The sequence below is a fragment of the Macaca thibetana genome, chromosome X (assembly GCF_024542745.1).
Source record: "Macaca thibetana thibetana isolate TM-01 chromosome X, ASM2454274v1, whole genome shotgun sequence".
In the NCBI taxonomy this organism is placed as follows: domain Eukaryota; kingdom Metazoa; phylum Chordata; class Mammalia; order Primates; family Cercopithecidae; genus Macaca; species Macaca thibetana.
Window position 1 is genome coordinate 99,615,393 of NC_065598.1, and position 17,301 is coordinate 99,632,693.

Here is a 17,301-nt window from a genome sequence, read left to right on the forward strand (position 1 = left end):
TGTATACCACAATTCATTTATTCATTCTACTGTTGGTGGATACTTGTTTTTTTCAGTTTGGGACTATAACAAATAATGCGGTTATGAGCATATTCATAATATCTTTAGTGAATATACATATGCATTTTTCTTGGGTATATACCAAGAAATGGAGTTTCTGGTCATAAGGAATGCATAGGTTCAGCTTCAGTAGATACAGCAAACTAGTTTTCCAAAAAGCTTGTGCCAATGGTTGCTCATCTTTTAACACTGATGTTATTTCTCATGTCTTTTATTATACAATGTTTGTGAAATCAAATATATCGATATTTTCCTTTAAAACTTGTTTTGGGATTTTGTTTAGGAAATTCTGTACTCTGGGGACATTTTTTTTTTGTTGTTTTAAGATTTTGGTTGTGTATTTTGGTCTTTTATACATCTAGACTTTATTTTGTATAAGGCATGGATCTAGATTTTTCTTCGAGAAGGGAAACAACTGTCCCAATCACATTTATTAAATTATTCATCCTTTTTTCACTCCTTTGCAATGTCACTTCTTTCATATAGCAATTTATTGTATGTGCCTTTTCCAATTTTGTAATCAATGTTCCAAATTCCACAAAAAAATTGGCCCATTAATATTTTGATTGGAATAATATTGGATTTATGGATTAATTTGAGAAGAATTACCAATTTGCTGACTTAAAGTCTCCCCACATACAAATGGAGTATTGTTGGGAAAGACAACCCATCATGGTCCTAAGCATTCATGCATGTTTTTTCTGAGTAGGCCAAAAATGTAAGGCACTGATGACTCTTCACCTTGGCCATTCTCAGGGCCATGTTTGCAGTGAGAAACCCTGAAGGATAAGGAAACATCACAAAGAGCCAGCTTATTTCCATTTTCTATAAAAGCAGTGGATCCTCCAAATGTGTTGTTTCTTTCCTGTAATGCAACCCACTGTGCAGCCATCCATCATTGGTCCTTTGCATTGCCCTTGTGGGATCTGGGGGGCATTGGGTACAAACACAAGCCAACAAGAAGTTCTAGCTACTGCTTTTTCTGAGTAATAAAGTCCTTTGCCTCTCACCCAAGATTCTCATGTCTTCTGACAGAATATATGAAACTGTGTGTGTCGTGTCAGGCTAATTTTAAGTTTGTAAATAGGGTCAAATTCTAGACCTTTGGTAGTTCCTGACAAGTATATTCCTCCACTTTCTGATTTTTATTGGATTTCCTTTAGTACAATCTCATACTTTTCTGCATAATGGTTTATACATCTTTGTTAGCTATCTTCCTAGTTGCCTGATAGATTTTGGGAATATCATGAATAGGTTATTTTTCCTATTGCATTTTCTAATTGATTACTGAATTCCACAGGCTTATACATGTCATTAGTATAGCTTCTCACATGGAATAATGCACTGTTTCCCTTAATAGAATGTTGGCTTCTCTTGAGAGCAGAAACCATGCTTTATTCATGTCTATATTCTCCTAATGAAACATTTAATTCAACTAATATTTATTGAGCATTGTTATGATTTAAATATGGTTTGTGCCCACCAAAACTCATATTGAGACTTAGTCCCCAATGTAACAGTGTTGAGAGGGGGTGGAACCTTTAATAGGCTTCTGGGTCATTAGAGATTCACTCTCATGAAGGGATTAAAGCAGTCTGGTGGGAGTGAGTCAGTTCTTACTCTTTGTGGGACTGGATTGGTTATGCAAGTGCAAGTTGTTGCAAAGTGAGGTTGCCTCTTGTGTTTTGTGTTTTACTCTCTTTGCCGGGACCTGGTTTCCCTTCCATTTCTCTGCCATGTTTTGCCACAGTACAAGGCCTTCATCAGAAGCTACCAGATGCAGCTGCCCAATCTTAAATTTCCCAGCCTGCAGAACCATGAGCTAAATAAACCTCTTTTGATTGTAAATGGCCCAGTTTCAGGTATTCACTTATAGCAACACAAAATGGACTAAGACAAGCATCTACTATGTATCAGATGCTAAATAAAAAGAAGTATACAATCATAAATAAAGTGGCTGCTCTCAAGAAATTTATAAAATGTGAAGAAGACAGAGCTGCAAAATATTTCTGTTAAGAAAGTCAGATTGGCCAGGTGTGGTGGCTCACGCCTATAATCCCAACACTTTGTGAGGCCGAGGCTGATGGATCACCTGAGGTCAGGAGTTCAAGAACAGCCTGGCCAACATAGGAAAACCTCGACTTTACTAAAAATACAAAAACTAGCCGGGCATGGTGGTGCACACCTGTAGTCCCAGCTACTCGGAGGCTGAGGTGGGAGAATCGCGTGAACCCAGGGGAGGCAAGATCACACCACTGCACTCCAGCATGGGTAACACAGTGGGGCTCCGTCAAAAGAAGAAAAAAAGAAAAAAAAAGTAACATTATGTATCATAACAAAGGTATGAACAAAGTACTGTGGGAATAGGGGCAGTTCATCATGACTTGGAAGATTCTGGAAGTCTTCAGACAGTAAGTAGTGTTTCAGTTGGGCCTCAGACAGTGATCTAGACTGGTGCAGATGGAGAGCTAGGGAAGGGAGGTAACTTCTGATACCATACCTGGCATTCAGAGTCTTCCACAATATAGTCCCAAACTATCTTCCCAAACCTAGCTGCTATGTCCTCCAGGAAATAAAAGTTAGTCTTTCATGCCAAATTAATCCATCAATCATATTCTAAACTCAAAATCTTTGAGTTCCCACCTTACTGTTTTGCACTATAGCACAATGACTAAGAGCAAAGTATCTAGAGCCAGAGGAATTTGGATTCTGGCCCAGATTCTACAACTTACTGGCTATGAAGTGTTGGGCAAGTAAAGCTAGAAATGGTGCTTATCTTATAGTACTGTGTGATCAATCAGGTAATTCTTGTAAAACTGGCATGGTACCTGGTGCAGAGTACAATATTATGAAGGCTACCTCTACTGTATCCATCCCTCTGATCTCAAGTCAATTAAAACATACTTACTGTATATCCACTATGTGCAATAGATTGTATTAAGTATCATGAAGAACAAAGATGAATAAGACCCTATTTCTGCCCAGCGACATGTCAGGTGGAGAATAAAAAGTATGCACACAAATAGGCCAGGTGCAGTGGCTCACGCCTGCAATCCCAGCACTTTGGGAGGATGAGGCAGGAGGATCACTTGAGGTCAGGAGTTGGAGACAAGCCTGGCCAACAGGGCAAAACCACGTCTCTATTAAGAATACAAAATTTGCTAGGCGTGGTGGCCTGCGCCTGTATTCCCAGCTACTCAGGAGGCTGAGGCAGGAGAATTGCTTTAACCCAGGAGGTGGAGGTTGCAGTGAGCTGAGATAGTGCCACTGCGCTCCAGCCTGGGCAACAGAGTGAGACTCTGTCTAAAAAAAAATGTGTGTGTATATATATATGTATATACACACAAATAATCATGAGGCAAAGCAAATCAAAAGAACTGGATTCTTCTAGCTCTGCCCCTTGATAGCATGAAAAAGTCAGACCACATGATCATCAAGACCACTTCTAAGTCTAATAATTCTATGACATCTATGATTTTAAATGTTACATCAAGGTTAATAAGTACCAGGGGAAAGTGAAAAAGAGGGAAATCTGATTCTACCTAAGGGAGTCCAAGAAGCCTGCATAGAGGAAATGACATTTGAATTGGGCCTTTAAAAATGGATAGCATTTGTTGAAGGAAGAAATTGGTGCAATGGAATTACAGGAAGAGGGGAAAAGAACAAAGAGAAATGTAGGGCACACTTGGGAAACATCCAGTAGTCTTATGTGGTTGGGACATCGAGATTCATAATATTTAAGTAGAGGAAAATCAGGTGAAAAAAATAAGCTGGTGTCAGATTATGGAGGACCTTGAATGTCATGCCAAGTGGTTTGGATTTTATCTTGTAAGCTATTCACATTGGACAGTGACAAGAAAATCCATTGAAAAGAGTTGTGGTAGTTGTTCAGGTATAAAATAAGAAGAGACTAAACTAAGGCTGTGGGTCTAATAATTGAAAATTAAGGAGAGAAGTCTTTTGACGGTTTTTCATATACTACTCTGTGTATATTGTTGAATGATTTTTAATCAAACAGGTTTGGAGAGCAGGACCCATTCATTCATTCATTCTACAAATATCCATTGAGCACTTAGTATGTGCATGACAGTCTGGGCACTGGAAATAGAGTGATGAGTGAGAGAGTCAAGTTCCCTATATGTTAGTACCCTTTGTGCTGAAAGTACCAGAAAATGATGATACCATTGGAAATGGGAAGGCTAGGGACACATTGGTAGGGAGAATAAAGAGTTTAGTCTTGACATATTTGGAATGCCTATATATCAGTGAAAATATCAAGTAGGCAGTTAGATACAGATATCTTGAGCTTTTATGTACTCTATCTCAGAGTTGACCTTTTTTGTCAACTCCATCTCCATTGTCATAATACATTTTTTTAAGGTTTGCTGTTTACTTTTTGAAAACCTAAGGAATTAGTGGCATCTTTATAGATAATAACATAGTTCATTATGTTAATATATGTTATACTGAATATGTCAACATGAGGCTTCAACACATATAAATTGATTTCTTAACAGATATATATTTTTTCTCTTAAAATAGAAGGACATTGTATGTAAGAAACTCATTATAATCCCATTTATGATAATCTGCTTTACTGCTAGTAATTGTTTAAAAACAGTAAGGAATAAATAAAAATCCCAAAAAAAGATATATTGAACACTATGAAGGATATTATGAAACTTGGAGAAACATTAAAATTAGAATTTCAACCATTATTTCAACCATTATTTTTGTTTACATTAAAACTCAACAGTTGGCCGGGCGTGGTGGCCCACACCTGCAATCTCAGGACTTAGGGAGGCTGAGGCTGGCAGATCACGAGGTCAGGAGTTCAAGACCAGCCCGGCCATCATAGTGAAACCCCGTCTCTACTAAAAATACAAAAATTAGCTGGGTATGGTGGTGTCTGCCTGTAGTCCCAGCTATTCAGGAGGCTGATGCAGGAAAATCACTTGAACCCAGGAGGTGGAGGTTGCAGTGAGCCGAGATTGTGCCACCACACTCCAGCTTGGGCAACAGAGTGAGATTTTGTCTCAAAAACAAACAAAGAAACAAAAAAAAAAAGGCTCAACAGTTACGTTTTACTGAAATTAAAATCTCAACAGTAATTTTGTGAAAAGAAAATCTCAGCACCTATTTCTGTACTTATTGATAAGAATAGTTAAGAAACTCTTGAGGAATAAGAATGAAGCGGGAAGACTTTCCCTATCAGATATCAAGACATTTATTATTATTACTGCTACAGGTAATAAGGCAATGCTGTACTGGCATAAGATTAGATAAATAAACTGGTGGAATAGAACAGACAGGTCAGAAATAGTCCCAATAATATATGAACACTTGGTATTTGACAGAGTTGGCATTGTAACTGAATGGGAGAAGGAAAGACTTTTTAACAAATGATATTAGGGCATTGGATATTCATAAGGAAAAAAATTAGACCTCTATTCTCATACTCTACATGAAAATTAATTCCAAGTATATTAAAAACCTAAATGTGAAAGTCAAAACCATAAAAATTGTAAATGTTATCATAGTATAAAGGAATATTTCATGATATTTTAGTATAGGAAGATTCCTTTGAAAAGACACAAAAAGCACTTACCGTAAGAAAGGATTGATAACTTCGATATCTATCTTATAATTAGAACTTATGTTTATCAAAAGAAATCATTAAAATGGAAAAGTAAGTGACAAGGTGGGGAGAGATGTATGGAACACATATAAAGGAGAAAGAACTAAAATTAAAACAACTTCTACAAATTAACTTGAAAAAGTCATACAACTCAACAGGAGAAAATGACAAATGTCTAGAATAAATGCTACACAAAAGAGGAAATCCTAATGTTCAGTAGGCATGTGAAAAGATGCTCAACATTATTAGTCATCAGGAAAATCAAATTATGAGATGCCATTTACACCAACTAGATTGGCAAAAATTAAGAAGTCTGATAATACCAAGTGTTGGCCAGCAGGTGGAGCAATGAGAACTGTTAAACCTGGCTAGTAAGGGTGTGAATTGGTACATGCCTTGAGGAAGTTAGGTATCATCCAATTAAATTGAAGGTGCTCATATTCCATAAACCAGTAATTCCATTCTTACATAAGTGCCCTAGAAATACCTGTGTTTATATACACTACCAAGAACATTGATGGTAGCACCGTTTTGTAACAGTCAAAAATAAGATTTCATCTCACCCCAGTTAAAATGGCCATTATCAAAAAGACAAAAAAAAAAAAAAAAAAAAAAAAAAACAGAATCTGGCAAGGATGTGGAGGAAGGGGAACTCTCATACACTGTTATTGGGAATGTAAGATGGTACAGCCATTATGGAAAACGGTATGGGTGTCCCTCAAAAAACTAAAAATAGCACTACCATTATGATTCAACAATCTTGCTGCTGGATATATATCCAAAAAAAATTTTAACAATATATTGAAGAGATATCTGCACTCCTATGTTTATTGCATCACTATTTACAAGATCCAAGTTATGGAATCAACCTAAGTGTCCATCAGTAAATAAATGGATAAAGAAAATGTGATAATATGTACACGATTTAATAGTATTCAGGTATTTAAAAAAGAATGCAATCCTGTCATTTGTGGCAACACAGATGAGCTTGAAGGATTTTATGTGAAGTGAAATAAGCCAGGCACAGAAAGACAAATATCACATGTCCTCACTCATGTGGGAGCTAAAAAGTTTCAAGGAGGTGGAGAGTAGAACTGTGGTTGCCAGAGGCTGGGAAGGGTGCTGCAGAGGGGCGAATGAAGAGAGATTGGTTAATGGGTGCAAAAATACAGTTAGAGAGAAGGAATAAGTTCTAGCGTTCAATAGCACAACAGAATGACCACAGTGTTTTGTTGTTGTTGTTGTTGTTGTTGTTGTTTTAGACGGAGTCTCGCTCTGTTACCCAGGCTGGAGTGCAGTGGCACGATCTCGGCTCACTGCAAGCTCCGCCTCCCAGGTTCACGCCATTCTCTTGCCTCAGCCTCCCGAGTAGCTGGGACTACAGGCACACCCCACCACGCCCAGCTATTTTTTGTATTTTTTAGTAGAGACGGGGGTTTCACCATGTCAGCCAGGATGGTCTCGATCTCCTGACCTTGTGATCCACCCGCCTCGGCCTCCCAAAGTGCTGGGATTACAGGCATGAGCCACTGCTCCCAGCCGTGTATTTCAAAATAGCTAGAAGAGAAGATTTGTAATGTTCCTAATGCAAAGAAATGATAAATGTTTGAGCTGATGGATATCCCAATTACCTTGATTTGATCATTACACATTGTACACATGTATCAAAATATCACGTGTACCCCATAAACATATACAATTATTATACATCAATAAAACTAATAAACTGTAAAAATAAAACCTGCAAACAACCAGAATGTTCCTCAAAGTTATCATGAATAAATCATGGTATATTTATACAATGGTAAACTGTACAGCAATAAAAATGGATCAACTACAGCTATCTGCAATATCGATGAGTCTCACAAGCAATGTGGAATGAAACAAGATAGTCACAATTCCAAGTTTAAAAAGCATTTAATGTTTGAACATCTGTAAAACAAAACTGTTGTTTAGGGATGCTTATAAGGAAGAAAATGTATAAACATACGCAAAGAAATGATTATTACAAATGTCAGCATAGGGGCTACACCTGACATGGAGGGAGGGATGTCATCAGTGGTGGGGGGAGAGGAGTAGGTTATTAAAGGGCTCTATTTCTTGCCCTGGCTGGTTATTACATGGGTGATGGCTTTATAAATGTTCTTTAAACTGGTAGTTCTCTTCTGAATGTATGTTTTCCTAATGAAATAGAAAGTAGGGTCACTAGTTGGAAATGATGAGGGAGGGAGTATTAAAAGATTTGAGGAAAGGAAGATGATATGAAAGAACCAGAGACATTGGAGAGTGAACAGACTAGAGAAATACAGTATTTTTATCTTTTCTGAAAGCTTTTTATATTGTTTCTGATTTATTATGCTTTTTCTCTCACATGCAACGATATTTTATTAACTTTAACATACTACACTATATATAGTTATCCCAGTAAAATTATAATGCTATTTAATGTTTAAAAATAAATTGTAAATGCAAAATTAAGTCAAAATATACCATATAATGATTTGTCACAAAACATTAGTCATTTATTATTTCAACTTGAGCTTTAGAAAAGCTCATGTCGTTTATATTTAGAAAAAAATGTGTATCATGCATATATTGTGTTGTATGATGGCTTTTTATTCTTTTACTTTTGACTTTTTATACCAAGAAATTTTAGTGTTAAATTGTATATTTTATGTATTTAAATAGATATAGATATTTATTACCTCCTTATTTTATTGATCTCAACTCCTAAAAGTCATTTTTAATATCAGAAAACATAGCCACATTAACATCACTAAACTAAATATTAACATTGACATTTAAAATTACTTGAAAACGACTATGCCCTTAAATTTTGCTGAGAACATTTAAGTGGAAAAAGTTGACAGGTCTGTATAATTTTACAGTATTGCCTAGGGTTTCATATGAACCGATTTGAAAAACTCAATTATTTAAATTACAACTTACTTTAGTTGTAAATCCACGTTTATATTATAATTGCATAGCTTCAGGCTTCAACATACACAATGTAAAGTTTTTATAAGGGCAAATATAGTAAATTTAAGCAATTATTAGCAATTTAGCTTTAAAATATACTCTGAGGGGAAAGTACCCTAACTTTTTCCTCTGCTCTCACACCATGGCAATCAACACAGAATATTTCCATGTCCAAATGTGTGGGGTTTTCCCACACACTAAGTGAGCAATCAGTTCTGCAGCGAACACCAGATGGGTGTACTCCAATTCCATTCTGACACAATCTACCTGTAGATAGCGTCATATCCCACAAGCTGAGGACTAGGTCTCACAGGACTGTTCCCAGACCCTTCAGACACCAGTTGCAAATGCAAGCCTCCAGAACTTCTGACAGATGGGCTTCAATTTTTAGTTCACATGACCCCTTCTTTGGGTTTAATTTGCCAGAAAGGGCCACAGAACTTAGGGAAATACTTAACGTTTACCACTTTATTATAAAGGATATATCAAAGGACACATGAAGAGATGCATAGGGTGAGGTACTGCAGAAGGGGCTCAGAGCTTCTGTGCCCTCCCTGGGGCACCACCCTCCAGGAACCTCCACATGTGCAGCTATCTGGAAGCTCTCAAACCCCAGTGCTTTGGGGTTTTTATGGAAGCTTCATTGCATAGGCATGATTGATTAAATCATTGGCCACTGGTGATCAACTTAACCTTCCACCCCTCTTCCCTCCCTGGAGGTCGGAATGAGGTTGTTAAGTCCCAACCCTCTAATGGTGCCTTGGTCTTTCTGGTGACTAGTTCCCATCCTGAAGCAACCAGGGGCTGCCAGCCATAAGCCAATCATTAGCATACAAAAAGATATCACTTTGGAAATTCTAAGGATTTTAGGAGTTGTATGCCAGGAAACAGGATCAAAGACCAAGTATATATTTCACAATATCACATATACCGTGTGAGTTTTCATTTCATTATATTCTGTAATAACTGTGGCATTGTCAGAGATAAAACACAGTCTTTTAAAAAATAATTTGGATCTACAAACATTGAATCTAGGAATATTGAAAATTGATGTATGCAATTCTCAGATAGTTCAGGGAAAAAATATCCTGTGTGTGTATAGACAGAGTGCACACTTAAATAATAAAGCAAATGGGGAGAAATATTAATAATAGGGGAATTAGGGTAAAAGGGACATGGGTGTTCTTTCAGCTTTATTTATGCTTGCAACATTTTTAAATGTTTGAAATTATTTTTAAAAAAGAAGTTAAAATGAAGAAAGGGACATGGATGGACAGAATGACATAAGTGGAAATCACCAGTGTACTTGGGAGATAAATGCATCTTTTTCCTTTCCTTATGCAGACTCTGTGTTCATACTTTCTTGAATCCACAAGTTGAGTACTGTCCCAACACATCCCGATCTGCAGATGTGGAAACTCATCTTCAGCTCTCCTGGAGCAGCCATTTTCTGCCAACCTTGGTGGCAAATGCTCTCTGACATCATACCTCCAACAATTGTATCTTTAATTTCTGTGGCATTCAGTGAGAAGTTCTCACTGCTAAATCTACAACCAAGTAAGACAAATACAGGACAAATTTGGTTCAGTAAGGACATGCAAGAGGAGGGCATTACTAAGATATCTGTAGGGGGAAACTATAACACATGTCATCTTGGAAATCCTCAAAATCCTAGAGTTGAAATAAATGGGACAGTTATACAGTGTGATTCTGTTTGTGAAATTTCAGTTCCTGAACTGGTGCTAAGAGCAAACATGCCATCAGTAACACAAACTCATCAAATGTTCCAGTTGAAAGTAATTTTTATTATTGTTATTATTATCAGCAGCAGCATCATTATCATTAGCACAAAACTAAATCCATTATTAAAAGAAAACAAAAACACAGCCCAAAGGCATGTGTCCTGCTGACAGTGAGTCAATAACTTTATCTTCGTGTACAAGGGACAGCACCCTGAGGATATACCACATCACAGCTTGATAATCAATTCAATAATTCGACCAACGTTATTGAGCACCTAGGCACAATGGAAGATTTAAAAATGCATACAAGAATCCCTGCTTTCAATGAGTTTTACAGTCTAGTAGGAGGTATTGAAGAATACAAGAACACAGGGTCACATGAGATTAGTGACATAATGGAATCAGTACCATGTATGAAATGCTGTTAGAAGCGGGCATCACAGAGGCCAGGCGCAGTGGCTCAGGCCTGTAATCCCAGCACTTTGGGAGGCTGACGTGGGTGGATCACCTGATGAGGTTGGGAGTTCAAGACCAGCCTGACCAACATGGAGAGACCCGATCTCTACTAAAAATACAAAATTTGTCAGGCATGGGTGGTGGGCGCCTGTAATTCCAGCTACTCGGGAGGCTGAGGCAGGAGAAGAATCACTTGAATCCGGGAGGCGGAGGTTGCATGAGCCGAGATCATGCCATTGGCACTCCAGTCTGGGCAACAAGAGCGAAACTCGGTCTCAAAAAAAAAAAAAAAAAAAAAAAAGAAATAAAAGAAAAAGAAAAGGGCATCACAGAGACTAATGTTAAAGAGACTAATGTCACAGAGATTAATGTCACATTCAGTTGGGGGAAATCAAGAGGCTCCATAGAGAAGGTGACCTCTGAGCTGGGCTTTGAGGAGCTGGAAGGATTTTGGTAGACTGGCATGTGAAGAAGGAGCACTGCAGGTGGAAAGAATAGTGTGGGCCAAAGTATGGCCATGGGAAAGTTCATGGAATGTCTGGGGAGAGAACAAGAGTTCATTATGGCTAGTGTTTGGGGTTTATGTAAGTGGAGTGACAATATGTTGAAAGTTATATAAGGACCATATTTTGAATGGCTCTGATTTCTAAGGCTAAGATTAGTGATCTTTATGTCATAGTAACTACATTAACCACATCAACAAAATATGCAATTATCTGTGAAAAGATATGGTCACTTCACTTCCAGGTTTTTTAGGGAAACTCAAATGGTTTCTAGGCAATGTTATCACCTTGCTCTCAGAAATGTCCTAGCAGATAACACCAAGCAGACTATAGCAAATGTTTCTATTTTGCATGTAATTAAATCTCTTCTTTCAAAGTTTTATCCTTTCCATCCATGGGCCACACTTCTTCGCACTCCCATCTCCAGCCCCACTAGTTCTTGTGGCACCTGATGAGTTCACACAAGCCTAATTTGGGATTTCCAGTCACAGCTGCTACCCTGAAAGTAGGACCCACAGCCTTGAGAAGTGAGAGGTGGTGGTAGAGGCAGTGAACAATGTCATGAAAATGTAGCCATCTGAGTTTTATGGAATTCCCATCCTAAGAGTCAAGCATAGTTCTTTGAAATTGGAGTTCCACTCAGTTTGGTCTGGAGGACACCTAGAGGGGCCCCAAAGCTCAAAGTGCCTAAGTAAGGTCATCTTTTTAAGTTTCCACTTATTGCCAAGGAATTCCTTAAAGGAATGACACTTAATCTGGGTTACATGTTATTTAAAGGCCTCCTGGCTCTGAGGCTACTGAAGCTGTGGAGAGACTGGGGCGAACATTTCTTTTTGACTAAGGAATCCTGTTGGGCTTTGTCCTTGCTCAACAGGTTGGTAGTTGGGAACTTCTCCCATGCAATGAGTTTACAGATGCTAAAGGATGGCTGTATTAGGCAACTGAGCCAAAGAAGTAAGCTATATAGAACCAACCAGGGAAGATTGAGAATAACAAAGCTGCCATGGCCACACGTTCTGCAGCTAGTCAGTCTTCAGCTCTTTCCTGGAGTGAGACTTCCTCTGCAGGAAGTCATGGATTGCCGTAGTGAGGCCCCATGTCACACTGGACCTTAGGATGACCAGGGAGCCTCCACGGTAGATCAGGAGCAGCTTTCGACCCCGAGTGTTCCACACATCCTGGGCAGAGGCCCACAGGCTTGGCATGTTCTGCCATCCAATATGGGACTGCATATTAGCAACCAGCACAATCAGAGGATACAGAACTAGGCAGGTGATTGTTCCATTGACACTACCAGACACCAAGGCAGGAACCCAATGGGGCAGGCCTTGCTCTGCCAGGCCATCCTGGATGGGGTCCTTGAAAGAAAAATATAGAGCACTCCCCAGGCTGTTCCTGGCCAGGACAGGCCAGAAACCACGATAGTAACCCAGTGACAGCCGCCCCCAAAGCCCATAAGAGTTGAATTCCTTGAGAATGCTGAAGGTGCTGGGGAAGCGAGCTTGCTTGCGACCATCCTGGAGCACATTTTGCACCCTTTCAAAGGGACTGAGTGCCACAGCCTCCACCACGCCAGACATGAGCCCTGCAGCCCAGCGGTGTCCCAGGGTGTGTGGCCCAACAGGAGAGAGAAAGCACAGCAGGCTATCATAAGTCCCAAACAGAAGAGTCCCTTGCAACGTCTTGGAGAGAAGAGGAGGGTAGATTCCCCGGTAGAAGTATTGAGGACCTTCGTGCCAAAGCTGTCTCACAGCCTCTGACACTGCCATGGCATGGATCTGTTGCCGGAACACAACCTTATAGATAGGAAACGTCAGAAAAGTAGACATAAAGTTGGAAACGGCCCCAAGGGCGTAGGCCTGGGAATGCCAGCTTTTCTTTCCTGGAGCCTCTGCACGTGTCCTGGGCTGAAGCTCCTTCCCGGGAGAGTGGTTCTGCTCCCCCATGCTGAAGACAACTGTGTGCAGATGGAAGAAACTGGCAAGGGTGGAAAAAAAGAGATTAGACTGACCAATTAATTCTGTTGGCAAGCATTTTCATTGCTTAATTAGAAATGAACCCTAAGAAACTCAGGTCGACGGAAACAAGCAACTCTTTGAGCCAGTTTCTGATATATAAGCACACCCTTAAGAAATTAAGAATTCATTAACTTTAAATTAAAAGAAAGGCAATCAGTTTTTCTGAACAGAGCCACCACTACAGTATTTTGCTGACACAGCAAATATTCCAATATTCAAAGGATTACAACAGAAAAACATGAAATAGAGGAGGGGAAGACTCCAAAACTTAATGCATCAACTTTCATGACATGAAACTGCATTTTATAAACTACTTGAATAATACATTACTATTCTCTTTTTTAAAAAATCTGGCACTATCTTGTAGAGGCAGAAAGGCATTTAACAGTTGAAGTGCAATGCTTTCTCTAAAAGTTGGTATTAAATTTGGGGAGGGGGAATCTCCCCTCGCCTTTCTCTCCATAGATTCCTGCCCAAGTTGTAGCTGTTTCATGGCAACGCCCAGCCCCCCTCTAGCAAGTGAGGAAAGGAAAGAGCAGCTGCTTCTGGAAGTTCAGTGCCTAAAGACTCAGCACCTGGCAACTTCTAAGCCTAACCTTGAAGACCTGTAGCTATATAATAGAGCAAGGTTTCTTAACCTCGGTGCTATTGACATTTTGGGCAGGATAATTTTTTATTCTTGGCGCCTGTCCTGTGCATTGGAGGATGTTCAGAGGCTCCCTGGCTTTGGCTCAGTGCGTGCCAGTAGCACCAGTGGTGACTTACACAGTGTGATGACCAAAAATATCTTTAGACCTTGCCAAATGTCCCCTGGGAGGCAAAACCTGGCTTAGAACCACTGTACTAGATAGAATAGGCAGTGCAAGGACCCCAAACTATTGCTCCTTACCCCAGAAAGGCCAGGAAGCAGATGGCTAGTATGAGAAGCAATTTGGAAGCCAGGACATATGAAGGAACTTTGGGATCTAAAGAAAAAATGAATGCTCAGTGCAGATCTGAGGGAGTTTGCCGGGGAGGAAAGAGGGGTTCCCTGGGCTGACGAGACAGGGTGTACAGTAGCCAGAGCTGGCACCTCAGGGAAAGGAGCACAGAGATGTGTGAGTGTGGGGCAGGAGGACAGGGGAGAGGGGGAGGGGCACGATGGCCAGGATGGAGGGCTTCCATCTACGGTGACAGGGACAAGAAGTCTGGCAGGATCTGCAGACCCACAAGTTTCATACAGAACCCTGGGCTATGTGGTGGGGGGCATGAAGGTTGGGACTCTAATTAAGCTAGCAGGCTGATGGGGGACCAGAGAGTCCAGGCTGAGGTCCGCAGGGAGGAGTGGAAGTCACACACTGCAAGAAGCCCAATGCAGCCTTCCCGAGGCTGCCAGGTCAAGAATCCGCCTTGGCGTACTACTCCTTCCAAAATCACTCCCATCAGCTCTGCTCTTCCCTAGCCCCTTCTCCCTGCTCCATCCATCTCCCCACAATCCCATTCCTATCCCCACTGCTCCATCCATATCCCCATAATCTCATTCTATACCCCCTGCTCCATCCATATCCCTACAATCTCATTCCTATCCCCCTGCTCCATCCACATCCCCACAATCTCATTCATAACCCCACCCTGTTCCATCCATATCCCCACATTCTCATTCCTATCCCCTTTGCTCCATCCATTTTGTCACAATCTTACTTTACCACCACTCCCCTCCCATGGAGCCACACTCACCTCTTGGTGGAGGGAGATGGAGGCTCAGCCTCCTGTACTCTGCCCATCACCATGTCCCCCTACCCCCACATTCCATGATGGCCTTAAGCCTCAGCCTCCTTTACCCTCATAGCCAGTACACTGGGAGGGCCCCTCTGCCTCTGACCCTTTAGCTGAGAACAGAGCAGGAGTAAAAGCTCAAGAGGCCCACTATTTGCATCCCTTTAGGCCACCTCTGGCCCCTGGCAGCCCCACTTCCATTTCTCCAGAGCCAAAGGGGACTCCTCCCAGATACCCAGGCTGCTAAATCCACAGAAGCCCCCAACAGTCCTCAGCTCTCCTACTAAAGATCTTCTTTCCAAAGTCTTACCTTCACCTAAATAAGGGCAGGTGGTGAGGTAAATATTTGTCCTTTCTTCTACCTCAGAGTGCAGTAATGTTCCATTTCCTCCCTACCATTTATAAACGTGTTCACTGACACCATGAGGCAGGATGATTTAGCAGAAAGAAAACTGGGCTAGGATTTGGCAGTACAAGGATTCCCAACTATTGCACCTACCCCAGAAAGGCCAGGAAGCAGGTGGGGTAGTATGAGATAACTAGGATTCTAAGTGAGTTTTGTTATTAACTTGATGTGTGACCTTTAGAAGTTCAATGACATCTTGGAGCCTTACCCACCTGAGCTGTAAATGGAGAAGAAAGGGCAAAATAATTTTTAGTCATCTCCATATTGTATCTGTCAGAGGGTGTTGATATGGGGGCATTCAGGTCAATAGTTGATAGAGGGATTGTACTTTTCAATCCCCAACTCCTGCCATTTTTGTAAATCATTTTGAGGGATTAAAGGTGAACAATAATTGAGAAACATCTAACCTTAATATGTAATCCATTTTATAAATCCAATCCTTTCCATTTTATGGGAGGGGAGTTCGTGTTTCTCCCATGTATTTTCTGTTAAGATGCCAGGCTTTTGAAAGGGCAGACAGACCCGAGACTGAATTCTGCCTCTGCCACTTACTTAGTTGTGTGACCATGAACAAGACATTTCATTCAGTCTCAGGTTCTTCAGCTACAAAACAGGGATATTAGGATCCACCTCAAAACGTTGTGGCAGAGATTAATAACATGAAATGAGAGAAAGTGGTTGAGAAGCCATAACATGGTGGCCTTGATAAGAAGTATCAAAACAAAAATGCTTCTGGACTTCAGTATCTGTGTCCACAGAACACATGCTCCTTCTGGACGCTCTCAGGACAACCATAACCAGACACAGGGGCATTTGGGAACAAATCTTCTGTTCCCAAGGGAGGCAGGGAAGCCCTTACTTCCACGAATGGGAAGGCGCAGCATAAGCAATCTAGGAGAGCCTGGCCCCTTCACATGAATTCAAAGTACAGACCACAGAATGGACCTAGAGTTGGCCTTAAGCAGATATCATCTGTACCCTATGACCTGCCTCCTATGTTTACAGACTAGTAAAATGAGCCCAGAGGATTCCAGACTCTCCCAGCCAGTGTAGTCCACATGGGTAGCCTGTGTGACTGCCCCAGGATCCAGCCACAAATGAACGTATTTGTCTGTTCACTCAGGGTATCTCTCAGCCAGTCCTTTGGTCAGCTCACAAACATGTATTGATCATCCACTAAATCATTCCGGGTAAACCACCATGGAGCTAGAGTGAATAGAATTTGGTGCCTGCCCTCAAGTGCCTGGGAATCTAGCAGGGGAGACAGGTCAACAATGAGCTAAACTCTACAGAAAAACAAAATAAAGGGTACACTAATGAAGGTGGAAGCAAAAAGACAAGAGCAATTTATTCTACCTGAGAAGGGGCATATGACTCAATCCTTAACTGAGTAGAATAGAATATGCTGTTGTTAGGTAGGGGAGTAAGGGCAAGCATTCTAGGCTGAGGAAGTGGCCTAAGGTACATAGGCTTAGAAGTGTGAGTTGTGCATGGGGCTGGCCTACCCCATGTGTGAGAAGGAAATAGAGCTGTGGTTGACAGAGAGGAGCCCATTTAAGATGAGGGCCACATTTGTCTTCCCCACTGCATTGTGCTGTAGGGCACAGACATGGGCTCTGGATTCAGCCAGCCCTGGGTTTGAATTTCACTCTGTCACTTCCTAGCTTTATAACCTTGGCCAAGTTTCATCATCTTGCTGATCCTCAGTATCCTTATATGTAAAATGATTGTCATGAAGGATGCA

The 17,301-nt window shown here is 40.8% G+C and overlaps 1 protein-coding gene across 2 annotated transcripts in view; it reads right to left on the reverse strand.

Annotated features, from left to right (window-relative positions):
* Nucleotides 1–8,325: 8,325 nt before the first annotated feature.
* SLC25A53 (solute carrier family 25 member 53) overlaps nt 8,326–17,301 on the reverse strand; it is a 58,361-nt gene continuing 49,385 nt past the window's right edge. Inside the window, exon 2 of one of the 2 annotated variants that reach the window (XM_050775995.1) lies at nt 8,326–13,355. In XM_050775995.1, the coding sequence (XP_050631952.1) occupies nt 12,401–13,324 (924 nt within the window). In that variant the 5' untranslated portion in view covers nt 13,325–13,355 and the 3' untranslated portion in view covers nt 8,326–12,400. The remainder of the gene's footprint in view (nt 13,356–17,301) is intronic. The other variant, XR_007722570.1, reaches the window with a different exon arrangement.